Raw genomic sequence first — 27,490 nt, forward strand, 5'->3', positions numbered from 1 at the left:
TATCCAGCAAGACTGACATTCAAAATTGATGGAGAGATAAAGAGTTTCCAAGACCCACAAAGCTTAAAGACTATGCAACCACCAGGCTGACACTGCAGGAAATATTAAGGGGAGGTTCTATAAAAGAGAAAAAATCCTATCAGTATCATTGAACAGAAATATAGAGACAATCTACAGACAGAAAGACTTCAAAGGCAACACGATGTCAATCACAATCTATCTATCAATAATCACTCATAGTGAGAATGGTTTAAATCCACCAATTAAATTACACAGGGTTGCAGATTGGATAAAACAACAGGACCCATCCATATTTTCTCTACAAGAAACCCATTTTGAAACTAAATATACACCCAGACTGAAAGTGAATGGATGGAGAAGCATCTTTCATGCCAGGGCCTCAAAAGAAGGCCAGGGTAGTGATTCTCATATCATATAAATTAGATTTTAAACTAAAGACTGTAGTCAGAGATACAGAAGGACACTACATCATTCCTGAAGGGACTATCCACCAAGATAATCTAACAATTGTAAATATCTACACCCCCAAAATGGGAGCAGCCAACTACATAAGAAAACTAATAATCAAGAGAAAGAGTCATATTGACATGAATACACTAATAGTAGATCTTAACATGCCTCTCTCAGTAATAGATCATCGAAGCAGAAAATCAATAAAGAGATAAGAGTATTGAATGAAACATTGGACCAGATGGACCTCATAGACATATATAAAACATCCCACCCTAAAACAACAGAATACTCATTCTTCTCAAGTGCACATGGAACATTCTCCAGAATAGACCACATACTGGGTCATATCAGGACTCAACCAATACCAAAAGACTGAGATTATTCCCTGCATATTCTCCGATCCCAATGCTTTGAAACTGGAGCTCAATCACAAGGAAAAGTTCAGAAGGAACTCAGACACCTGGAAGCTAAAGACCACCTTGCTTAAGAATGCTTCAATCAAGCAGGAGAACAAAGAAGAACTTAAACAATTCATGGAAAACAATGAGAATTAAGACACTTTGATCCAAAACCTATGCGATACAGCAAAGGTGGTTCTAAGGGAGAAATACATAGCCATCCAAGCCTCCCTCAAAAAAATTGAAAAATCCAGAATACACCAGCTGTCTCTACACCTTAATGTTCTGGAGTATCAACAACAAATCAAACTAACTCCACACGCAAGAAGGGAAATAATCAAGATTAGAGCAGAGATCAATGAGATAGAGCCAGAGATACAGTAGAATGTATCAATGAAACTAGAAGATGGTTTTTTGAAAGGATCAATAAGATCGATAAACCATTGGCCACACTAATCCAAAAGAAAAGAGAGAAGGCCCAAATTAATAAAATTATGAATGAAAAGGGAGAGATCACAACTAACACCAAGGAAATAGAAACAATCATCAGATTATTACCAACAGTTATATGCCAATAAGTTAAGCAACCTAGATAAAATGGATGCATTCCTGGAAAACTATAAACTGCCAAAATTGAACCAGGAAGAATTTGACAACCTGAATAGACTGATATCTAGTAATGAGGTTGAAGCAGTGATCAAAAACTTCCCCAAAAAAAGGAGCCCAGGACTGGACAGATTCACCGGGGAATTCTACCAAATTTCAAAGAGGAGATAACACCAATTCTGAATCTGTTTCAAAAAATTGAAGCAGAAGGAAAACTTCCAGACACTTTTTATGAAGCCAGCATTATACTGATGATCAAAACAGGCAAAGACCATATAAAAGGAGAATTTCAAACCAATATCAGTGATGAATATGGATGCTAAGATTCTCAACAAGAACCTAGCAAACAGGATCCAGCAGCACATTAAAAATATTATCCACCATGACCAGGTGGGATTCATTCCTGGGTTACAAGTTTGATTCAACATTCTCAAATAAATCAATGTGATAGAAGAAATCAATAAGAGAAGAGAGAAGAACGTGGTCCTCTCAATTGATGCAGAAAAAACATTTGACAAAATCCGGCATCTATTCCTATTAAAACACTTCAAAGTATAGAGATGGAGGGAACATTCCTGAAATTAATAAAAATCTGTCTATGAAAGACCCACAGAAAATATCATCCTCAATGGGAAAAAGCTTGCCGACTTCCCATTGAGATCAGGAACACGATAAGAATGCCCACTCTCACCACTCTTGTTCAACATAGTATTAGAAGTTCTAGCAACGGCAATCAGACAAAAAAGAGAAATAAAAGGAATTTAAATTGGCAAGGAAGAAGTCAAACTCTCTCTCTTCGCATATGACATGATTTTTTATATGGAAAACCCAAAAGACTCCACCCACACACTACCAGATCTCATACAGTTCGGTAATGTGGCCAGATACAAAGTCAAAGTACAGAAATCAGTGGCTTTCTTATACATGAACAATGAAAATACAGAAAGGAAATTAGAGAATCGATTCCATTTACTATAGCACCAAGAACCATAAGATACCTGGGAATAAATCTAACAAAAGAGGTAAAGGATCTATACTTGAGGAACTACAGAAGACTCCTGAAAGAAATTGAAGAAGACACAAAAATAGATGGAAGACCATTCTATGCCCTTGATGGAAAGAATAAACATTGTTAAAATGTCTATCCTGCCTAGAGCAATCTATACTTTTAATACCATTTCAATCAAAATTCCACCAGTATATTTCAAAGAGCTGGAGCAAATAATCCTAAAATTTGTATGGAATCAGAAGAGACCCCGAATTGCTGAGGAAATGTTGAAAACAAAAAGAAAACTGGTGGCATCACATTCCCTGATTTCAAGCTGTACTACAAAGCTGCGATCACCAATACAGCATGGTATTGGCATAAAAACAGACACAGAGACCAGTGGAGCAGTGTAGAGAGCCCAGATACGGACATTCAAGTCGACGGTCAAATAATCTTCACCAAAACAGGAAAAAAAAAATATGCAGTGGAAAAAAGACAGTCTATTCAATAAATGGTGCTGGAAACTGGATAGCTATATGTAGAAGAATGAAACACGACCATTCTCTTACACCATACACAAAGATAAACTCAAAATGGATAAAAGACCTCAATGTGAGACAGGAATCCATCAGAATCCTAGAGGAGAATATACGCAGTAACTTCTTCGATATCAGCCACAGCAACTTCTTTGAAGATATGTCTCCAAAGGCAAAGGAAACAAAAGTGAAAATAAACTTTTGGGACTTCATCAATATCGAAAGCTTCTGCACAGCAAAGGAAACAGTCAACAAAACAAAAAGGCAACCCATGGAATGGGAGAAGATATTTGCAAATGATAGTACAAACAAAAAGGCTGATATCCAGGATCTATAAAGAACTCCTCAAACTCAACACACACAAAATAGATAATCATATCAATAAATGGACAGAAGATATGAACAGACACTTCTCCAATGAAGACATACAAATGGCTATCAGACACATGAAAAAATGTTCATCATCACTAGCCATCAGGGAGATTCAAATTAAAACGACATTGAGATACCACCTAACACCAGTTAGAATGGCCAAAATTAGCAAGACAGGAAACAACATGTGTTGGAGAGGATGTGGAGAAAGGGGAACCCTCTTACACTGTTGGTGGGAATGCACCAACACATCTGGCCAGCTAAACAAGGTCAAATTAAGGCAAAACTCAAAGGGGTCCACACAGATCCTGTGCATGTTATATTATCTAGCAAAAGGAATGTTACAAATATGATAAGATTAAGAGCCTTGAGATGAGGAAATTATATTGTGTTATTCGAGCAGTCTCGACATGTTCCTTGGAAGAGGAATGCAGGTGAAGTCATAGAAGAGAAAGACATAAAAAAGAAAAGAGCCATGGAGTGATGAAATTGAAGATAAAGAGGCCATGAGTGCATGAATACAGGAGGCTGCTAAATTGAAAGTGTCAAGAATATGTGTTATCCCAGCAGAGACTCTAGCTGAGCCAGCCCTGCTGACACCTTGATTTCAGCCCAGTAAAATGAGTTTTAAGTTTCTGATATTCAGAAGAGTTAAGAGAATAATTTGTGTTGTTTTACCCCTATCTATTTGTGGAAATTGGTTACAACAATAAGAGTGAATTAATGCAGTAATTATTTCTCTCTTATCTAATATGAACCCCTTGTGTACAGAGAAAAAAATTATAAATCCATGCTGGTGGGAATACAGTGTACAAAGATGTCATTTGTGATAACAAAAAAAGGTGAAGACACAAAGAATCAAAGTTTATACATATTTTTTAAATGAGGCTGGCATTAAATCAATCGAATATGTCAATTTTAATCTCCAAGGCAACTCCTAATAGAATGATCCTAAAATATTTAGTAATAAATCCAGAACTAAGACAACAAAAATGAACAAAAAAACCTAAGACATTTAAACAAACCCTTAGATATTTAAAATGGTTCACTAGGAAATATCCAGTTAAAAGACAGAGATTGCTTATTCTCACTGTTTTTATTCAACAGTGTACTGAAAGTCCTAGCCATAGCAATCCAACAAGAGAAAGAAATAAAACGCATCCAAGTTGGTAAAGAAGAAAAACTTCCACTATTTGCAGATGACATGATACTATGTAGCGAGAACTCAAAGACTCCCCCCAAAAGCTACTAAACTAATAAATGAATTCAGTAAAATTGCAGGATACAAAGTTAATATACAGAAATTAGTTGCATTTATATACACAAAGTAGCAGATAAGGAAATTAAGAAAATAATCCCCATTTGCAATCGCACTATACAGAATAAAATGCTTAGGAATGAATTTAAGCAAGAAGGTAAAAGACCCGTACCCTCAAAACTGTAGAACACTGATGAAAGAAATTGGAAGGCATGCGTCGCATGGAGCACTGCATGTTATATATAAACAATAAATCTGGAACACTGCATCAAAAACTAATGATATATTTTATGGTGACTATCATAGGACAATTAACAAAAAAAGAGAGAGAGAAATTGAAGGCAATACTAAACAAATGCAAAGATACTCCATGCTCATGGATAGGAAGAAATGATATTGTTAAAATGTCCATACTACCTATGGCAACCTACAGATTGAATATAATCCCTACCAATCCTTATCAAATCAAATCCCTATTAGCATTTTCACATGACTAGGATAATCCTAAAATTTTTATGGAACCATAAAAGATGCTGAATACACAAACCAATCTTGAGAAGGAGAACGAGGATGGAGGTTTCACGATCTCAGATTTCATGGTACACTATGAAGTTATGGAAACAGTATGGTACTGGCACAAAACAATGCACACATAGGTCAGTGGGAAAGTTTAGAGATACCAAAACTAAACCCACAGTTGTATTGCCAATTTACCTACAAGGAAGGAGATGAGAATATGCAATAGAGAAAAGACAGTCTCTCCAGTGAATGCTGTTTGGAAGACTGGACAGCTTGTAAAAGAATGAAATTGGACCACTTTTTTACACCATACACAAAAATAAACTCAAAATGGATGAAAGGACAAATGCGAGACCTAACATCATAAAATTCTGAGAAAATAACATAGGGAGTAATCTCTTGGGCACAGACCTTAGCAATGTGATGTGTCCTTAGGCAAAGGAAACAACAGCAAAAATAAACCATTGGGACTACACCACACTAAAAATTTTTGTTTCACAAAGGAACCCTCTAATAAAATGAAGAAGCAGCCGACAGAATGGGAGGGACATTTTCAAATAATATATCTGGTAAGGGTTAATATCCAAAATGTACAGAGAACTCTTCCAACTCAACACCAAAAATACTACTCCTCCAATTAAAGAGACAGAGAGAGGAGCTGAATAGACATTTTCCCATAGAAGACATACAAATAGCCAACTGGCACAGGAAAAGATGCTCAACATCACTCATCATCACGGAAATACAAATCAAAACCACAATGAGATACCGCCTCCCGCTTGTCAGAATGGCTAAAATCAACAACACAGGAGACAACAAATGTTGGCTGAGATGTGGAGAAAAGGGAACACTTACGTACTGTTGGTGGAAACGAAAACTGGAAAATGGTATAGATGTGGAGGGCATTATGTTAAGGGAAATGAGTCAGAAAGAGAAAGACAAATGTCATATGATTTCCCTTATATGAGAAATCTAAAGAGAGCTAACTAACAAAAAACAGAAGAGAGTTGTAAGTACAGAGAACAAACTAATGGAGGCGATTTGGGCAGATGGGTAAAGCAGGTGAAGAGGATTAAGACATAGAAAAGTCCAATCATAAAATAAATATACCACAGGGATGAAAATTATAGCATAGGGAATGTAGTCCTTATTATAATAATTTTGTATGGTGATAGAGGGTAACTATGCTTATCTTGGTGAGTACTGTGCAATGTATAGAATTGCCAAATCACTGTATTACACACCTGAAACTAATATAATATTGTATGTCAATAATACTTCAATAAAATAAAGTAGGTATCTATTCAAGAGAAAAATTGTAAGTGAAAGTCTAAGCAGAATGGATGATCCAACTGTATGCTGTCTAAACCAAATGGCAGAGTCAGACTAACAGATTCAGCTCAAAAGATGTTATAAAAAGTTCCGCGCATGTAGTAACCAAAGGCATGCAGTGGTGGATATATTGTTAGCAGACAAAGCAGACTTTAAGTAAAATATTTTACTACAAAGAAGGACATTATATACTGGTAAGAAGGTCTACCTGTCAAAAGATACAAGAATTATAAACATGCCTACCTAACAACAGAGTTCCAAATATCTGAGTCAAAAACAGACAAAATTTGAGAGGGAAATGGTTAACTATATCCAAAGAGGGACACAAGAACAAAAGGTCACTGGTGAACTAGAAGATATAAACACTATTATAACCCACCAGGGCTAACAGGCATATACAGAACACTACCACCACCAATAGAATACACATTCTTCTGAAATGCACATTCAGTATTTCCCCAGATGGGCCATATGCTAGATCATACATAAATTTCAATAATTTAAATGGATTGAAATCATAGCAAATATGTTCTCTCGCCACAATGGAATGAATCTAGAATCAGTAATGGAAGGAAATTCTGGAAATTTAGAAATATGTGTAAATGAAACAACCCATCCTTAAATACTCAGTGGGCCAAAAAAGAATACACAAGGGAAATTAGAAAATACCTTGAAATAAATGAAAATGAAAACACAATATGTAAAACAGCATGGGGTGCAACAAAAGCAGTTTCAAAAAAAAAAAAAAAATTGTAGCTGTAAACGCCCACATGAGGAAAAAAGATCTCAAATCAATTACCCAAACTCACATCTCAAGAAACTAGGAGTAAGAAATTATAACCACAAGACAAAAAGAGATTAAAAAAGAAAAAAAAAAGAAAAAGAGGAGAATAACAAAGGCTAAGATGTAAATAAAAATTAGAGAGAGTAAACAGAGCAGAGAAAATCAACAAAAGTCAAAAGTTGGGTCTTTAAAAAAGTTAACAAAACTGACAAACATTAGGTTAGACGAAAAGGGGAAAAAATAGAGATGACTCCATTACTAAAACCAGAAGGAATAAGGACATCACTAGGAACTTTACTGAAAAAAAATTAAAAGACTATACTAGGTATACTTATATGTCCACAAATTACTTTTTAAAAATCTGATATGAGTTTAATATCCAAAATATATAAAAATCACTAAATATATCATCACTAATCAGGTCAATAACAACAACAAAAAAATAGCAGAGAATCTGAATAGACTTTTTTTTTTCCCCCAAAGAAGATACATAGATATCCAACAGACACATGAAGAGATGCTCTACATCACTCATTGTCAGGAAAATAGAAATCAAAATGTCCACAGATTTCTTAACGTAGATAAAATATCCAAATTACTAGAAAAACACAAGCCACTGGAAACTTTTTTTTTAAACAGAAAATTTGAATAGATCTATGACAGATAAAGAGATTGCCTTGTTAATCAAAATTTCCACAGGAAAGGGGGCCGGGCAAGATGGTTTTTAGGGTTAATTTCATCAAATGATTCCCTAAGGTCCTTAATGGAAATATATTTTCGATACAGGGTTTGCCATCTTGTAGCAATCAGTCAATATGACATTTATTATTATTCATCAGAAATGCATTGGGTGCTTAACATGTGCCTTGAGTTTTGTCACATCCTGGTGCCTTTGATGATCTAGTTAGCATCTGTGTTTCTTGTTTAATGGGCACTGATAACATTGATCACTTTGCTTTCCAGTATCCCTCAGAAAGCGTGTTTCAAGGCCTTATAATGACACAATGCCTAGAAGCGAAGGTTTCTGAGATGACTGGGTACATCCTCACCATAAATAATCTTTGTTAGCATGAAAAAACTGAGTTTTACATAAATAAATATAAAAGTAACGTTTCATGGTATAAGGCGACGTTGTAAAGTTTTTAGGTAACAACGTTCTTTTCATTTTATTATGTTTTCACATACGTACTATTTCAAACTTCATGACTCATACTGAGGTAAAGTGACGGATGTTGTTATCACAGTTGCTCAGAAGGGGAAAGTGAGGCACTGGTCTGTAGTCAAGTGTGCAGTTCAGGGGTTGGAGTGGAAATCGGTCTGTTCTGACAGCGGATTTGAAATTGTAAAGGCTTAAATTCCATGGCTCAAAACCTACGAGTCATTGTGGGAACCTTTATCACGGCTTCAGTTTGTCGCCTGCTTGCTCGGTCCGTTTTTCGGCGCGGACTTGACCTGACTTCTGTGTTACACAGTGTCATGCATAATTCGTGAGCGTGAGCAAAACACGGGAGCTTTACGTGAACTTTGCTATTTTCCATGAGCTTTTCAGTGCCGGAATTATGTGTATACTAACTTATACCCATTTTACCCGAGGCAGCCACCAGACGGAGTGGCGCTCCTCCTGCCCACAGCCGGCGGCGTAATGAGTCGCACAAAGGCTGCTGACGTCATACGTGATTCACAATGAGGCGCGACGGGAGTAGCACCAAACGACTCTTTTCAACCTCGGGCTCCGCGGCTGCCATCTTGTTTCGGCGGTTGAGGTAAAGGAGGCCTCGTTCGTGGAAGGGACTGCCAGGAGAGGGGGAAGGCTGTGGCAGTGTGACTCTCCGCTAGCCAGTCCGCGGGGACGGAGGAGGACAAGGAGGGCGGCTGCTGGGCTTGCTTTGGCTGCGTGAGGAGTGGGCGGCGGGGCGATCCGTGGACGCAGCGCTGGTAACTAAGGGTCAGTGAAGGCGCCTCCCTGGCCCGGGGCGTGATGCTCTGGGACTTTGCTGGGGCCTGAGCTGGGTCTCTGTGGCGGCAGCCTATGGGCTGATCCTGGGGCGGGCCCCACGTTTGTTTTTAAGAATGTGACCTAGTGTTTCCCAAGGCCCCGTACCAGCTTTTAAGTAAGTTTCAGGTCAAACGTACCTAGGCACAAATCTCATTCCTTTGCAGACAGAGCGGCTAAAGTCAGCAGTTTGAACGTACCTAGCGAACATATGCCATCAAGGATTTTAAACCAAAATTATCCATTCGTCTGCCAGCACTTCTCACAGCCTCCAAGGGGACCAGACCGTGGTCTCGGAAGTTCTATTTGACTTCCATTTCCCCCAGAAAAGGTTTTTGAGGAACTTTGTTTTCAGACGGCCCATCGCTTGCTGACATCGTCTTCCTGGTCACCTTGCAAAGCTAAAAACACGGACCAGACTATGCAGAGCATCTAGGCCTGGCGCTCTGTCAGAGACTTCTTCCTCACATCTCTCATCATAGCTTCTTCTGCCAGAGATCCTCCGGATCCAGCGTTTCTATTCAGATATTTGTTGCTTTGTTTCTACGTTCGACTTCACTACCCAGTCCTAAAGACGTCTTTCTTTCTGCATCCCCTTCTAGACCCAGCATTTGTAATTAATGGCCCACCTCCCCTAACTCCTCAAGACCTTAGCCTCTTCCATGAGAAACTCCTTTGGGCCCCGCATTGCCCTTCAGTGACAAGCCCTCCGTATCTACTTTTGAAGAGTCTCTTTCTTTGTGGTCCCAGCATTCTTTCCAGATAACCCTGATCTATCTTCCCTGCGAGCCTCGTCACTGGCGAACATCACACAGGAACTGTTTGCACAAAGCTGTCCTCCATCAGAGGATTCTCCCAGTGCCGCCCTCACTTCCATAAGTATCTGCCCCTATCGATTTGGGTCCTAACCACCTCTGTCCGGTACAAGTCTTCCCAGCCTCATCCGAGGCCTGTCTGTGAATTCAAAAGTCAACAGCTGCCGTAGCTTCACTCAGTGTCCCTTGACTCCACGTCACACATTGTAGTCTTCCCTGAGAGCCTTTCAGGTGTTCCCTCAGGTGCCCTCACCTTCTGCTTTCTGCTTCGTGGGATTCCTTACCATTATCAGATATCCCCTTCCCCATGATTTCCACCAGAGTAGAGTGCTCTCCCAGCATCTACTGACTGTGTGCGCTCAGAGTTACCGACTGACCAGAGAACTTCAGATTCTAGCGAGCCTCTTCTCAGTCCTTTCGGCCTGAACCGTCTTGTCTGTCTGTCTTTCTTTCTTTCTTTCTTTTTTTTTTTTTTTTTTTTGCATTCCCTTGGAATGGGAAGTGAGGGAGGCATTCCAGAGGTTAGCAGGAATGGAGCTTAAAGAGTTAAACTGGCACTCTCTTACCATCCACCCTGCAGCTGCATCTGAGCTTAACCTCCTCTTTTCACTTCCTCACAGCAACCCCAACATGTAGCATCTCTTCTTTATCTTTCTCTTCTTTAAAAAGCACTGCTAGTAGTTAAGGCCTTCCCTCCTCCAAACTTGCCACCAACAAGAAAGGCTACCCACCACAGAGGGCTCACCTCTAGCCCTTTTCTTTCAGATGTCCAGCTCGCCACTCTCCAAGAAACGCTGTGTGCCTGGGCCTGATCCAAAACCAAGTTGTGATTGCCCTTCTACCTGTTCAGCAATGTTTAACGTGCCCTCGGGACCGACCAACGTGAGTATCTTCTCCTTAAAGACTCATAGGTGGGGTGCAGGGTGTAAGAGAGTGCAGTTTGTTAACTATTTAAGTTCCTTTCTTGCTAAGCCCTGGAACGTGTTTTCCCCTCTTCATTCCTAGGGAATGCCAAAAAAAGAGAGGGAAACAGACATAGATGAGGGTCTTTACTCCCGACAGCTGTAAGTCTGGCTAAGTATGGGGATGTGGAGTGGGAAGGGGCACAGAAAAGATGGTATTGATTCCGTCAAGTCCTGACCCAGACTCTTTCCCAACCTGGCAGGTATGTACTTGGCCATGAGGCAATGAAGCATCTCCAGTCATCCAGTGTACTGGTATCAGGCCTCCGGGGCCTAGGGGTGGAAATTGCCAAGAATATCATCCTTGGTGGGGTCAAAGCTGTCACCCTGCACGACCAGGGCACTGCCCAATGGGCTGACCTCTCCTCCCAGGTACCTTCCTCTTCCTGGCTCCTTTACTACCTTTGCCAAGATACCACCCCCCCCCCTTGAGCTTTACATTTACTTCTCTTCCTATACCCTGTTGTAGTTCTACCTGCGGGAGGAGGACATTGGTAAAAACCGGGCTGAGGTATCACAGCCCCGCCTTGCTGAGCTCAACAGCTATGTGCCAGTCACCGCTTTTACTGGTACCCTCACTGAGGACTTCCTTAGTGGTTTCCAGGTACCTTGCTGCATCGTGCTTCTTGCCTAATTTTCTCAGATTCTATTTCTGCTTGGTCATTTGAGGAGTTACTAAATAGACTGTCCCAGTGTTTAGGTTCGTTGGGGGCGATCTCAGGGATGTAGGGAGGAATTGGGTTCCGGACTTTGTCCTGGGGGGATCTCACAGCTTTTCTGAAGGGAGGGTAGGGCCAAGTACTGTGATGCAGTGTTAGTGAACATTGAACTCTGAAGCCAGACTACCTTGGGGGGTGGGTATCTCGCTCTTGCAGTTGTCTCCCAGTGAACAAGTAACTTAGTTTACCTGCCTTTATTTTTTATCTGCAGAATAGAAATAATAGCAATAATGACTTCAAAGTTTTTGTGATGGTTAAATTCTTAGAAGAGCAGTTGGCACAATGGAAGTTCCAAATGTGTGTTTGTTAAACAGCTAGACTGGAAAGAGGGTACTGTGGGTACTGATATACTTGTGTAGGGTTTCCCAGAGGAAAGGCATAGTGGAATTCCTGGTATATGATTAGGGAACAACAGACACAAATCCCCACAGACCAGATGGGCAGGTGTTTCATTTATTTTTGAATTGAAGCAAGTGAGGGTGGAATATTGGGGCATAAACTCAGAATTTGGCAACAGAGTATGATTCTTTTTTTTTTTTTTTTTTTGTCTCCCCTAATACTCATAGTTCATAGGAAGGCAGGGATTGGTGTTTGTCAAATAAAAGAGTTTGTTCGTCTTTTCAGGACCTCATTACTTTTCTTATCTGAGTCTGGGGATTCCTGTTTCTCTTCAGTGAGCTTGCTCTCACTGAATGCCCGAGCCCTGCCAGTGGTGCAGCAGGACAGCCTGATCAGACAGTTTCTATAAATAGAAGAAGCCTGAGCCAGCAGAGTTTAAATCCTGATATCCGACCAGTGCTGGACTGCGTGACACTTCACCCACCCCAGTCTGCATTTCTCCTTTATTTTCTTACCTCTCCGGCACCCCACTGCCAAGCCTTGTGTCTGAGCCTCCTTCTCTGTATAGGTGGTGGTCCTCACCAACACTCCCTTGGAGGACCAGCTGCAGGTGGGTGAGTTCTGCCATAGCCATGGAATCAAGCTGGTCGTGGCAGACACACGTGGCCTGTTTGGGTGAGTGCCTGCCTCTCACTTTCTCCCAAGCACCTGCCAGGCCCAGGCAAGATCCTTTTGCTCCCACTTGAACTCATACTACTACCAGCCAACCCAAGCCTAGGTTTTGATTCTGTATATTTTAGCTTTCCCTCTTTGGCATGAGTGCCGTCTCATCGCCAGAAGAAAGGGGCTGAGTTTGCTTAGCAGTTACTCACTGCATCTTGAAGGAAACATAGAGTACTTGGATGCATGGGTTTTAGGCTCTAGCCCTGTTGTCTCCTACAGGCAGTTGTTCTGTGACTTTGGAGAGGAAATGATCCTTACAGATTCCAATGGGGAGCAGCCTCTCAGTGCTATGGTATCTATGGTTACGAAGGTAAGAAGATCAACCCCGAGGGTTCTGGCTGGCAGTGGGCAACCATAATTCTCCCTGTCTCCTGATGGTACCCTGAGCCTACCCCTGAGGTTTACTTTTCTTTTAATTAGGATAGCCCAGGTGTTGTCACCTGCCTAGATGAGGCCCGGCATGGATTTGAGAGCGGTGACTTTGTCTCCTTCACAGAAGTCCAGGGCATGAATGAACTCAATGACATCTACCCCATAGAGATCAAAGTCTTGGGTATGTCAAGGCTGGGGCCAAAGGGAGTTCTGTGGGCTGATCCAGAAGCCAAAATGTGACACATAACTGTAACATGAATTAGACCAAAGGCCAAGAAGACCAAAGGCCTTTCGACCTGAGCTGAGACTTAGGAGAGATGTGTCCATGGGACCTTACCAAATAGATGTGAACTGAACTATAGAGGCATAAGTTTATGCTACTCGTGTTCGATTTTACTTCCTGCTTAGTTGTTCACTATATCTCTTTCTGTTTATTTGCATTAGAATTTATAATACAGAACTTCATGTATATTTAGTGTATAGTCTCTAAGTAACACTTTGTCACCTCATGTATTAAAAAAAACAGCCTTAAAACAGGATATTCCCAGTTCCTGGTTCCCCATGTATATTTTATGTCTCTCATAAACGTCTCAATATGTTAGCTTGGATTTAAAAGCTATTGTTTAAAAGGTCCTTGAGGGATGCCTGCATGGCTCAGAGGGTTAAGCCTTTGGTTCTGCCTTTGGTTCAGGTCATGATCAGGGTCCTGGTATTGAGCCCCATTTGGGTTCTCTGCTCAGCAGGGAGCCTGCTTCCCCCCCCCCCCCCCGCCTGCCTCTCTGCCTACTTGTGATCTTTTTCTCTGTCAAATAAATAAATAAAATCTTTTTTTTTAAAGAGACTTGAAAGAATTAAGAAAGTATGTTTTTTAATGCATTTTTGTTTTATGTATGCAAATTATGTTTTTTAATGCATTTTATTGTGTTGTTTTGTTTTTCGTCAATCCGGATTTACATCTAGTATAGTTTTCTTTCTACCTGAAGGATGCCTTTTACCACTTGTTGTACTCATTGGATTTGCTGGTGGTAATTCTTTTAGTTTTTTAAGTCTTTTAAGTTCTTTCAGTTTTTTAAGTCTTTTAGTGACTTGTATTTTATTTTGCCTATATTTTTGAAAGACATTTTTGTGGACTTTAGAATTCTGATTGTTAGTTGTTGTTGTTTTTTTTTTCTTTTCTATTTAAAAGATGTTGCTGTATTTTCTTATTTCCATTGTTTTCCACCAGAAGTATCCTTTCATTCTCTTCCTTGTTCTTTATGTTTGTAATGTGCTTGTTTTCTCTACCACTGACTATAAACAATGTATGTGACCATGACAATGTACCTTAGTGCAGTTTTCTCCAGATTCTTTTGTTTGTGTTTATTGAACTATATTATTTCTGGGTATATAGTTGTATCAGGTTTGGAAAATTCTGGCCATAATTTTTTTTCAAAATGTTACTCTTTCTTCTTTCCTCTCCTTCCCTTCCCTCCCAAATGCTCCCTTCCCTCCTTGTCCTCTGAGACTTCCCACAACTCCAATTAGATGCATATTAAACTACTTGACTTATTTTGTGTTTGTTTGTTTTCCCTCCCTGTTGTATTTTGAATAGTTTTTTTTTTTTTAGTGTAGAATGGGGTCAAGATGAATTTTTCTTTCTTGTTTTGATGATGCTATTGATTCTCTGGTGGGGCAGGAGGATTGATGGTTGAAGTAACAGACACTCTGTTCTTTACCCCCTTAGGTCCCTATACCTTTAGTATCTGTGACACTTCTAGCTTCTCTGAGTATACCCGGGGAGGCATTGTCAGTCAGGTTAAAGTACCTAAGAAGATCAGCTTTGTAAGTATGTGTGGAGGTGGGCTATAGGGTTCTACACCTCTAGGATTTTCACTTCTCTGGTGCTGATATCCCACTCTTCACAGAAATCCTTGCTAGCCTCACTGGCAGAGCCAGACTTTGTGATAACGGATTTTGCCAAGTTTTCTCGCCCTGGTCAGCTGCACATTGGCTTCCAGGCCCTGCACCGCTTCTGTGCTCAGCATGGCCGGTCTCCTCGGCCCCACAATGAGGTAGATGAGTGGGCAAGCCAGCCGGCGTCTTTGGCCCAAAGCCTCACCTGCTCTCCTCTCTACTGTTTTCCTCTCTGTTCCCACAGTTGGCCTGACTGGTCCTCTCTTGCCCTGTTTGCCTTTCCAGGAGGATGCTACAGCTCTGGTGGCCTTAGCCCAGGCTGTGAATGCCCAAGCCCTGCCAGTGGTGCAGCAGGACTCCCTGGATGAAGACCTCATGCGAAAACTCGCATATGTGGCTGCTGGGGATCTGGCACCCATAAACGCCTTTATTGGGGGCATAGCTGCCCAGGAAATTATGAAGGTCAGTGTGCGTAAAGAAGGGCAGAGCTGAGGACAGGCCAGGTGCCTTCCTGATTCCCTCACTGGCTGTCCATCTAGATCCGATTCTCACAAAGCACTGATGACCTCCCATTCCTTACTATCTCCCCAGGCCTGCTCTGGGAAGTTTATGCCTATCATGCAGTGGTTGTACTTTGATGCACTTGAGTGTCTCCCTGAGGACAAACAGACCCTCACAGAGGACAGATGTCGCCCGGTATGTGAGGGGGCCTCATGGGGCAGGTATTATTTTGGGTCTCTGCAAGGCAACTCGTCTCTGATCCTCCTTTCTTCACGTGACACAGTGCCAAAACCGTTATGATGGGCAGGTGGCTGTATTTGGCTCAGACCTGCAAGAGAAGCTGGGCAAGCAAAATTACTTCTTGGTGAGTGATGCCACGGTGCACCAGCTACATCATCTTTACTTGCCTCTGGCCAATCTGTTCTAGAGTCTCCTGCCTCACAAGGGAGGGTAATTGGATTATTTTGGCCCTCATCTCCTCCCTTTCTCCATTTTCTCCATACATAGGAAAGCCTGATAATGTGCCTTCATTGGCCTCCTTTCCTAGATGACAGTGGGTGTTTATGGCTCTCGGATTTGAATATGTAATACTAGACCCACTTACCTACTGTTGGTCTCTTCAGGGGAAGTTAAGACTAACAATTTTCATTTCTTTGCTTTCATTCTTTGTGTCTCTCTTCTTGGCAACCTCTCAGGTAGGTGCAGGGGCCATTGGCTGTGAACTCCTCAAGAACTTTGCCATGATTGGTCTAGGCTGTGGGGAGAATGGGGCAATCACTGTTACAGACATGGACGCCATTGAGAAGTCCAATCTCAATCGACAGTTTTTGTTCCGGCCCTGGGATGTCACGGTGAGTAGTTACACCTGGTAAATGGATGAGCTGCTTCTCTCTCTTTTCTCCTATATTTCTTGTCCTTAATCGTAATGGCTCAGGTCTTTTTGCCTCTTTCTTTCTGCTTTTCCCTTCTCTCTTTTTTCCTACCATTCATTCTTTCAGCAGATATTTGTATACTTACCATGTCTTTTCATTTCATTCATCATTTTATACCTACCCCACTTTTTTTTTCTCCCTCAATTGTCGGGAGCTGCTAATATAGTGCTGTGGATGCCAGGTATGTAAAAGGGTCAATATGAGAAGTCTTCTGTGTTATTTCTGTCATTAGTTTTTGATGTAGTTTAAGTTTTCTAATACAGGAAATATTGGTTACTGTAGCCCCACATAGCAGATGCTCCTTATATGATCCTTATATTTGAAGATGGTTGAATAAACAGTAATTTACAATAGCCAAGTACACAGCTGATGTTAATAAGGTGAAAAATAACAGGAAACATGAAAAACCAGGATGAGAGGGAAGTGCCATGGAGAGTGGTTTGCAGTGTGGTAAAGGAAGTCCTCAGTGGAAGGGTCGCATTTCCTCAAGACTTGGATGATAGAGAAGAGTGAGAAGGAGTGTATTGGGTAAAGGTAACAGCCTGAGCGATATTCTGATGTTGGAATATCGCTCATTGTGTAAGGAACAGAGAGGTCATTCAGAAGGGACCGTGGTAGGAGATGAGGTTGTAGAAGTAATATGGGCCAACTCATACCCTAAGTGAAAGCGGAAGCTAGTGGAGGATTTTGAGCAAAAGAAGAATGTGACCTGACTGACTCGGGCCTTCAGAGGATACTGTATATATTTTTACAAGGACCTTGGCTTTATTTGGGTAATGGCTTCCCAACTCTGGATGCTGTTAAGTCAAAAAACAATGAATGTTGCCGATATCTGATCCGTTTTCTCCTACTTGGCTTTTTGTTCCTTTTCTGCTTCCCCTTGTCACAGCCTCAGCCATGTGACACTTGTCAGGCTGCTGCTAAAGAAGGGAGCCTACTGAACTCAGAGTGTAGATCTTGCCCACCATTAGATAAACCAGTTGTCAGAACAACTCTCTAAAGGTTTATAGGGTGAACATATGAATGACAGCTCCTCCTCCACCCCTACCCAGAAACTGAAATCTGAAACAGCTGCTGCAGCTGTGCGCCAGATAAATCCGTACATCCGGGTAATGAGCCATCAGAATCGTGTTGGCCCTGACACAGAGCATATCTATGACGACAGCTTCTTCCAGAACCTTGATGGTATTGCCAGCGCCCTGGACAATATGGATGCTCGTGAGTTTGGGGTCAGGGGTGAGGACAAGGGCAGAGTAATATGTGTGTGTCTGGGGGTGTATCTGTCCTCCTGTCCCATCCTAATGTTATCACCCCCTGTCATCTTCCCACAGGCATGTACATGGACTGCCGCTGTGTGTACTACCGTAAACCACTGCTGGAGTCAGGCACACTGGGCACCAAGGGCAGCGTGCAGGTGGTTATCCCCTTCCTGACAGAGTCGTACAGCTCCAGCCAGGACCCTCCTGAGAAGTCCATCCCCATCTGGACCCTGAAGAACTTCCCCAATGCCATCGAACACACACTGCAGGTGATCACTTTTGGAGGGAGGGAGAGGTGGAAGGGACAGGCACCTAACAGCCTCTCAGCCACCTGACTTGTCATTCAGGTGATGTAAGTGCCAGTGTAACATGTACCTTTTCTTCAAATCTCTTTCTCTCGTTTTACACCCTTCAGTCTAAGCCTTACTAAATGATTCATTTAACTTAAAAATGTTTAGTTTGTAGACCCAGAGATGGGTATTCATATAATATGTAATGTATTTTACGGAACTTCTATTTGAGAAAAGAAAGTGTGATCTTATATAAACAGATTATATTCTGGCTAAAAACTAAATTCTTAGCATTATCTCTGCTATTTACGTTATTACTTATAATATTTAGCCCATTTTTGGATTTCCCTTCCTATTGCACCAAATATGTTTAAGAATTGGCATGTCAGGGTAATTCTCTGTGTATAACGTACATACACAACAGTGTACGTATTGTCTAAATGGACAAAGTAAACATACCTATTTAACCAATACCCAGAACCTAACTCAATTTGTGTTCCTTGAACCCAAGGATGACCACTATATTATGTATTATGTATTAATTAGGTATTATGATTCTTGGAAGTTTGAGGAGCCCCTTTTAAGGGGCTTTCTTCCTTTGTTCTCTTGTGGCCACCATGTTGTTCCTAATTGTTTCATTCACTGATGGTCTGTCTTTTTTATATATATATTTTACTTAATTATTTGTCAGAGAGAGAGCAGGCAAAGGGAGAAGCATCTCCCCGCTGAGCAGAGAACCTGGTGTGGGACTTGATCCCAGGACTCTGGTATCATGACCTGAGCCAAAGGCAGAAGCTCAACTGACTGAGCCACCCAAGCATCCAAACGGATGATCTTTCTAGTGCCTACAGAAGCCCATTTTGTCTCTTAGCCCCATGTAATGTCTTTGCTTTGTCTGCAGTGGGCTCGTGATGAGTTTGAAGGTCTCTTTAAGCACCCAGCAGAAAATGTCAACCAGTATCTCACGTGAGTAATCCTGTCCAAATGTTCTCTCACTTCTGCTCTACATACATGCCAGCCGAGCATACTGTATCCACTGTATGGCCCAGCACCTGCCACATGTTCTGAATCAATTAATGAATGTATAGGCCTCCTGCCACTGGAAAGTCGGGACCAGCTCTCCATGTAGTTGACCCCACTCCTGGGGCCTCTGTGTAATCTTGCCCATTTTTCCTCTGATTCCTGTCAGAGACTCCATGTTCATGGAACGGACACTGCGCCTGGCAGGCACCCAACCCCTGGAAATGCTGGAAGCCGTGCAGCGTAGCTTGGTACTACAGCGGCCACGGACCTGGGCTGACTGTGTGACCTGGGCTTACCACCACTGGCACACTCAGTACTCCAGCAACATTTGCCAGCTTTTGCACAACTTTCCACCTGACCAGGTATTACATACTTGCTGAGTTCATTTGGCAGAATGCATTTTTTGGAAGCAGGGAGTGTGTGAGAGTTCTTGTTACAGCTAATTCAGCTATGGTAGGCACACCAAGACCATTTTATAAGACCTCAAGAAAGACTGAGTCAATACTTTAGGGAACCTGGGTGGCTCAGTCGGTTAAGTGTTTGCCTGCAGCTCAGGTCATGATCTCAGGGTCCTGGGATGGAGATCTGCATCAGGCTCCATGCTCCGTGGGGAGTCCTCTTCTCCCCCGGCCCCCACACTGTCACTCCCACTGCTTGTGTATTCTCTCTCACTCAAATAAAATCTTAAAAAAAAAAAAGTTTCTCCCTCTACCTCTCCCCCCTTTAAAATGAGTAAATCTTTGTTTTTAAGTTTTTATTTAATATCAGTTAGTTATAACATACAGTGTGGTATTAGTTTCAAGAGCATAATATAGTGAGTAATTCAGCACTTCCACATGATACCCACTACTCATCACAAGTGCACTCCTTTATCTCCATCACCTGTTTTACCCATCCCCCTCCCCATGTCACCACTGGTAACCATTAGTTTGCTCTCTAGAGTTAAGAGTCTGTTTCTTGGTTGTCTCTCTCTCTCTCTCTTTTTACCCCCTTTGCTCATCTGCTAAATTCCACATGTGTGTGAAATCATATGGTACTTGTCGTTCTCTGACTTATTCAATTAGCCTAACAGTCTCTGTCTCTATGTAGGCCATTGGAAATGGCAAGATTTCATTCCTTTTTTATGACCAAGTAATATTCTGTTGTAAACATATACCATATCTTCTATCTATGCAGTTATTGTTCGATGACTTTTGGGCTGTTTCCTTAATTTGGTTATTGTAGATAATGCTGTGATAAACATCAGGGTGCAAGTATCCCTGTGAATGAGTATTTTTGTATTCTTTGGGTAAATACCCAATTGCTAGATTATAGGGTAGTTCCCTTTTTAAGTCTCTGAGGAAACTCCATACTGTTTTCCCCAGTGACTGCACCAGTTTGCATTTCCGCCAACAGTGCATGACTGTTCCTTTTTCTCCACGTCCTTACCAACAGTTGTTGTTTCTTATGTTGTTGATTTTAGCCATTCTGACGCGTGTGAGATGATATCTCCTTGTAGTTTTGATTTGCATTTCCCTGATGATGAGTGGTGTTAAACATCTTTTCATGTCTGTTGGCCATCTGTATGTTGTCTTTGGAAAAATACCTATTCGTGTGTACTGCCCATTTTTTAATTGGATTATTTGTTGTTTGGGTTTTGAACTTTACAATTTTTTAAGATTTTATTTATTTTTAACTCTTTTTATTATATTATGTTAGTCACCATACAGTGCGTCATTAGTTTTTGATGTAGTGTTCCCTGATTGTTTGCATATAACATAACACCCAGTGCTCCGTGCAGTGCATTCCTTCTGTAATACCCATCACCCACCTAAAACCTCAGTTTGTTTCCCAGAGTCCACAGTCTCTCATGGTTCCTCTCCTCCTCTTATTTACCTCCTTCATTTTCCCTTTCCTTCTCCTCCTAAAGTCATTCATGCTATTCCTTATTTTCCACATATAAGTGAAACCATGTGATAATTGTCATTCTCTGCTTGACTTATTTCACTTAGCCTAAGACTGTTCCTACCTTCCGCTGTGCCCCCTGTTCCTCCCCCAAAATAAATAAATAAATCATTAAAATAAAAAAGAGGGAGAGAGAGAGTACAACGGTTCACTTTCCAACTTCATTTGACCTTAGAGACAGTCATGTATTCTTCTCGACATCTTAGTATCCTCATCTGTGAATAACTATGGCCTAATTTATGGGAGGTTTGGGATTAATTTGTATTTATTAAGTTATTTAAGTTGGCATAATGCCTGAAAATTCATCAGATACTGATAAATATTTATGTATAAATAAAATATTTTATTTATATATATAATCAGTCATAAAGTGAATGCTCTCCCAGGGATAGTGAGTTGGGACGTCTGGGTCTGAGACGGCTCAGGCCCTGCTCCCCTAAACCCTTTCTATCCACTTAGCTTACAAGCTCCGGAGCCCTATTCTGGTCTGGGCCCAAACGATGTCCACACCCCCTCATCTTCGATGTCAACAATGTAAGTCTCTCCTTAGGGTATCCTGGGATCAGGTGGAAAGTGGTGGCTGGGAAAGCCTCTGGGGTTCCAGGGTGAGGACTGATCTGCTCACTATTTCATATCTTGCCTTCTAGCCCCTGCATCTGGATTATGTGATGGCTGCTTCCAATCTCTTTGCCCAGACCTATGGGCTGATGGGGTCTCAGGACCGAGCTGCTGTGGCCATACTTCTACAGTCTATGGACATCCCTGAATTCACCCCCAAGTCTGGTGTCAAGATCCACGTCTCTGACAGGGAGCTGCAAAACGCCAGTGCTTCTGTTGGTGAGGGTGCTTAATCCAGTTGGCTCAGGGCACTGTTCCATTTATCTTATGTCCACATTTCTACACTAGTTGTCCTGGTTTCTCTGCTCTGAGTTCCCGGGCCTGAGTTTGACTCATGCTTTCCTGTGGTCTTTGTTTCCTCCAGTGTTAAGATGGGTGATTGAAGAAAATTCTTTCATGTATTCCTCCTTTCTCTTCCCATTTTTCTTTTTCCCATTCTGGCTCTCAGGATTAATTGTACATCTTCTTTCTGTGTGTTTGTTTGCATTTTTGTTCTCCTTTCCTCCATTTTCTTCTTCCTCTGTTTTTCAGACAATCACAAATAGTTTGCCTTGATGTCTTCTCTGGGTCAGTTCCTTCCTGATATCCCCATCCATATCCCCAACTTCCATCTGTATGTATTTTCAGTGTATTTATTGACCTCCATGTCTTTCTTCATTTCCTCTCAAGGTCTTCCTCCTCATCTTTTTTTTTTTTTTAAGATTTTTTATTTATTTATTTGACAGAGAGAGAGATCACAAGTAGACAGAGAGGCAGGCAGAGAGAGAGAGGAGGAAGCAGGCTCCCCACTGAGCAGAGAGCCCGATGTAGGACTCGATCCCAGGACCCTGAGATCATGACCTGAGCCGAAGGCAGCGGCTTAACCCACTGAGCCACCCAGGCGCCCCGGTCTTCCTCCTCATCTAACCATTTATAACTACCTTCCAACTCCCAGCTTCCATCTTTCTCTATCCCTCTCGCATCTGCCTGATTTTCTGTATATATCTTTCCATTTTTTCCTCTGTATATCTGTTCCCACCCTGCTCTTTTCCAAATACTTCCTCTCTCTTGTCCCTCTCTTATATTTCTTTGTGTGTAGTTGTCTAGAGTTTTCAGTGCTGCATGTACTTCTCTCCAGCTCATCCTCCTTATGTAATTTTTATTTCTGCTATTCTTCTTCATCTTCATATTTTGATTTTATCCTGTTCACATTTCTCTCCTCTTCCTGTTTTTCCCTACCGCTGCTTCTCGTATTTTCTTCCCCTCTATTTCTGTCATGTTTCCCTGTCTCTCTCCTCCACGTTTCTCCATTTCTGTCTGTGGCACTCTTTAAAATCTCCTACCTTTGTATAATAACCTACATTTGTTTACAATACAATAGAAATACCTAAGATTTAGAGCGTTAAGCACTTTTAAAAAAAAAAAGATTTAATTTATTTATTCGACAGAGAGAGGGCGTGCACATGCTCAGCTGGGGGAGTAGCAGACGAGGGGGAGGGAGAAGGAGGCTCCCTGTGGGGCTTAATCCCAGGACCCTGAGCCAAAAGCAGACATGGAGCCACCCTTGAGTCCCAAGTGTTACCCATTTTTCAGTGTTCTGTTTAGCAGGATTTAATATATCGATGCTGTTGTGAAGTTTCACCAGGACTTTCTCACCTTTCAAATATGAGATTCTGTCCACACTAAAAATAACTCCCCAATCTCCTGCCCAGGCCCTGGCAACCGCTGTTCTGTCTTCTCTGTCTATGAAGTTGGATTCTTATAGATATGTATCTCATGTAGGTGGAATCCTGAAGTAGTCATCTTTCTGTCCCTAGCCATAATACATCCTGGCTGTATCCATGTCCTTGCAAATGGCAAGATTTCATTCTTTTTGATACCTGAGTAATATCGCATTATGTGGACACATGCCTTCTTTAGCCTTCCATTGGTGAATGCACCCTTGGGCTGCCTCCGCCTCTTATGTGTTCTGCATAATGTTCCTGTCTACATCCGTTATTATTGCTATTATCTTTGTTCAACATCTCCATTGTTGTATATCTCTCTTTATGGTCCTATTCCTGTCTACATATTTCTTTCTTGTGTGGAGTATTTTCTGCTCCATGTTTCCCTGATGCCCCAGATCTTTCCCACAGTGTCTCTCCTATTCAGATCCTTGGTCTGTCTGAAATCTCTGCCCCATTCTAATCTCCTTCTTTCTCCTCATACCTGACCTGGAATTAAAAGGACTAACATGCTCCTCTTTTCCTACAGATGATAGCCGCCTACAGGAGCTCAGAGCCATGCTTCCCAGCCCAGAGAAACTCCCTGGTTTCAAGATGTACCCTATCAACTTTGAAAAGGTGCTAGGGAGGGTTGGGACCGTCAACAGGGTAGGAACACGGGCTGAGGCATCATAGGCTTCTTTGGGACTAGGACTGCTGGATTCTTTGGCTGGTCTGCAAAGTAATTGAGGTGCAAATATAGTTGAATCCTTAGTAGCCAAGAAACCTTGTTTTCCTCTCACTCCCTCTTCCATACCGGTCCTCTCTTCCCATTCGCAACAGGATGATAATACCAACTTTCATATGGATTTCATTGTGGCTGCATCCAACCTCCGAGCAGAAAACTATAATATTCCCCCTGCAGACCGGCATAAGGTAATGGTAGTATAGAGCTTAAGCTTTCACCCTTTCCCAAGGGTGAGTCTCCCACATTTATCCTCCTCTGTAGACCCTGAACCTCTCTAATGATGGCCTCTGCTGGTCATCTTCTGTCTGGCAGAGCAAGCTGATTGCAGGGAAGATCATCCCCGCAATTGCCACAACCACAGCAGCTATAGTTGGCCTCGTGTGTCTGGAGCTATATAAAGTGGTGCAGGGACACCGGCAGCTTGAATCTTATAAGAACAGCTTTATGAACTTGGCCCTGCCCTTCTTCAGCTTCTCTGAACCCGTTGCCCCACCCCGGCACCAGGTAGGGGTCTGCTTATATGGAAAACTTTGTTTATTTCCATCAGTGAGTGAGGCTGCCTGTATGTGGTGGGTAGGGTGTGTGTTCATCTGTATATGGACAGCTGCCTCATAGCAGATGATGTTCTTTGTATGTTTGGGTACATACTGTCTGTATACCATTTGGCCATTCATTATACAATTTTTTTGCATTGTGCCAAGTACAAATGTGACTGGCCTATTTGAGAAGTACTAAGAAGGTCTGTATAGTTAGATAATATTAAATGGGAAGATAAGAAAGTAGAAGGATAGTGAAGATACCAGGATTGACTTATTGTGTAGACACATTGGTCAGTATAAGAATATCACTTGATTGCACACTGATATGGGGCCCCAGGTGGCTTAGGACGAAAGAAGGTTGTGATTGATCTATCTTAAAAACTCAAGTTCAGTGGTTACGCTAGGATCATCTGGGTTAGCCCATATTAGACTCCCCTGTGTTTGTCCTACAGTACTATAACCAAGAGTGGACCTTGTGGGATCGCTTTGAGGTGCAGGGGCTGCAGCCTAATGGTGAAGAGATGACTCTCAAACAGTTCCTTGACTACTTTAAGGTGAGGTTTTCTACACTCACTCCACCTGAGGTTGGTTATTGTGCAGGTGATTCGTATTCTCCTTTTCTGTGACACTGTTGTCTGTCCTCCGTCCCACCCTCTCCAGACAGAGCACAAATTAGAGATTACCATGCTGTCCCAAGGTGTATCCATGCTGTACTCCTTTTTCATGCCAGCTACCAAACTCCAGGAACGGTTGGATCAGCCGTGAGTTGGCCACTGGGCAGGATGAGGAAGGCCCTGTGTGGGGTGGAGAGCCTTACTACTTGTGGTCATGGCTTTCCCTACCTTCTTCAGCCCCATATGTGTCTCCTCTCTTGCTATGTCCCTGACCCTCTCCTCTCTCTCCCCAGGATGACAGAAATTGTGAGCCATGTGTCGAAGCGAAAGCTGGGTCACCATGTGAGGGCACTGGTGCTTGAGCTGTGCTGCAACGATGATACTGGCGAGGATGTCGAGGTTCCCTATGTACGCTACACCATCCGCTGACTCCCCAGACCCCAGATAGTTTACTTTCAGATGCCTTCTAGTTGTGCCCAAACATGTGCTGGCCAGGCACATAAACTTTACATCCTGTTGAGAACTTTTTTTGTGGTTGCTTTCTCCTATTTAGAGTTGGAACTGTTAATAAAGGCTTATTAACGCAGATGTGGCATGTCCTGGTTTTGGCAATGGCCCATGGCCTGTTTCGTCTGGGAAATGATGGGCTACCTATACCTTTGTTCAGGACATAATTCAAAGAGTTCAGTCCCATCCCAGAAACATGGAATGGGTCCCAAATCCAAGGTTATGAGACAGAGAAGATTAAGTGCAGCTCATCTAATAAATATGAGGTGTGATGATTCCTTTTCCTCCTGTCCTGCCTCCTCAAACAAGAGAGAGGCAGTTTTAGGCTACAGAGCAGGTCTTCCTTTGCCCTATGTTAAATTTCACTCACTTTCTAATCCTATCTTTGCTACCTCCAGCCACCTGCCATACTATTTTGAGATATAGTAGACACCCTGGACCCAGACTGTGGGTCTGAATACTAAGCCTTGCCAATGTGTGTTGCGTTCTCACATACCTTAACTGCTTTGTGTCTCAGTTCCACGTGTGAAAAAAATAAAGGAATAAAGGGTTGTTATGAGGGATAACGGCATTTAATGTCTATAAGGTGGCGTATGGTACGTGTTGTGCCTATGTATACTGTTATCATTTGAGAATGTACTTTCGCTACTCCATAAACTTTTTTTCCTGTAAGAACATGGTCCCATCCCACCTCACTTGATGCATGGAGACCATCCACAAATTGGCTCCATAAGCTCTCCTGGACTGTGATGCCAGGGCCTTAAGATACATTATACACTTACTAATGAAATTATTTTGCAGAGCACATCAACAGAACAAAGGCTTTTCTTGCTCCAGCCCAACCCCTTTCCCTAGGACTCCTTGTTCTTTTCCTCAAAAGCCTTCAGGCCTCCTACCATTGAGGAAAGGGCTTGCTTCTGAGACTGAGGGGGTTTCGTATGTTAAATCTGACAGCAGGAGTCTCCCAGCTGTCCCTACAGATAATGGAAGGCACACACGTCTCCACATAGCAGAAGGCACAGTCTTCTGCTGGCACATCCATACCTGTGTCTTCTTCATTGGTACCACTTGGGTGGTGAAGGATACCACCCAAACCTCACCCAGGACTGTTCAACATTCTGCCCTCTGGAGGATTTTCTTTCACCCCCAGCCCAGGGATGTGCCAGAGAGGGGCTGTGCTGTTGCAGCTGTCTACTTTTAGGTGGTGTCTATGTATAGCGTAGAACTGTCTGAGACCAGGCCTGAGTCTTTCTCAGTCAACCGATCGTAGGAACCCCCTGCGGCAAGCAGTTCAGGCTTTCAGAAGGCAGTGTAGCAAGAGTGGGGATCACAGGCATTTGGGCCACGAGGTCATCTAATTTCCTTGTGCTTTTACAACTTCCTTGGGCCTGATCTCAGGTATACCACTTCCATTTGATGATGCAATGTTGCTGTGCATGCCCAACTTTATGGCCTAATGGGTCAGATAACTCCCCGTTCATAATGGGCATATGAGGTTCCATCATTATTCCACGGTCCAGTTCCTATATGGTAGTCTCTGCTAATGCCCAGTAACAGACCAAAGGCTGGTTCTCAAAGGCGGAGTAAGCATGGCAGGGGTTTACTAAAACATTCTAAGGGACTGTGCTACAGGTCACATGTACAACCCTATCAAAGGCTCCAAAGAGTATTCCTAGCTGCCACAGACCAAGCCCCATTGAGTCTGCTAGATTGTACGTCTCACATACACAGAGCACTTTGCAGGGGTGTC

General features: G+C 42.2%; 1 protein-coding gene across 1 annotated transcript; it reads left to right on the forward strand.

Moving 5' to 3' along the window:
- Positions 1-10,840: 10,840 nt before the first annotated feature.
- LOC123935833 (ubiquitin-like modifier-activating enzyme 1) lies at positions 10,841-25,787 on the forward strand. The gene is made up of 25 exons (XM_045996640.1): positions 10,841-10,957; positions 11,081-11,139; positions 11,241-11,409; positions 11,507-11,641; positions 12,664-12,770; positions 13,038-13,128; positions 13,239-13,371; positions 14,914-15,011; positions 15,095-15,241; positions 15,369-15,545; positions 15,675-15,779; positions 15,868-15,948; positions 16,280-16,435; positions 17,569-17,734; positions 17,848-18,044; positions 18,967-19,031; positions 19,255-19,450; positions 21,492-21,566; positions 21,680-21,869; positions 23,883-23,971; positions 24,176-24,268; positions 24,393-24,584; positions 25,072-25,173; positions 25,280-25,380; positions 25,527-25,787. The coding sequence occupies exons 1-25, from the start codon at positions 10,841-10,843 to the stop codon at positions 25,660-25,662; spliced, it is 3,177 nt and encodes a 1,058-aa protein (XP_045852596.1). The 3' UTR covers positions 25,663-25,787.
- The last annotated feature ends 1,703 nt before the right edge of the window (positions 25,788-27,490 follow it).

This window comes from Meles meles, chromosome Y, assembly GCF_922984935.1.
Source record: "Meles meles chromosome Y, mMelMel3.1 paternal haplotype, whole genome shotgun sequence".
NCBI lineage: Eukaryota > Metazoa > Chordata > Mammalia > Carnivora > Mustelidae > Meles > Meles meles.

Bases quoted from the DNA above. Each gene is read 5' to 3' on its own strand.
- LOC123935833 (XM_045996640.1), top strand. From the start codon at position 10,841: ATGTCCAGCTCGCCACTCTCCAAGAAACGCTGTGTGCCTGGGCCTGAT. The intron at 13,372-14,913 runs GTATGTCAAGGC...TTACCCCCTTAG, and splicing joins CATAGAGATCAAAGTCTTGG to GTCCCTATACCTTTAGTATC. The intron at 15,012-15,094 runs GTAAGTATGTGT...CACTCTTCACAG, and splicing joins TACCTAAGAAGATCAGCTTT to AAATCCTTGCTAGCCTCACT.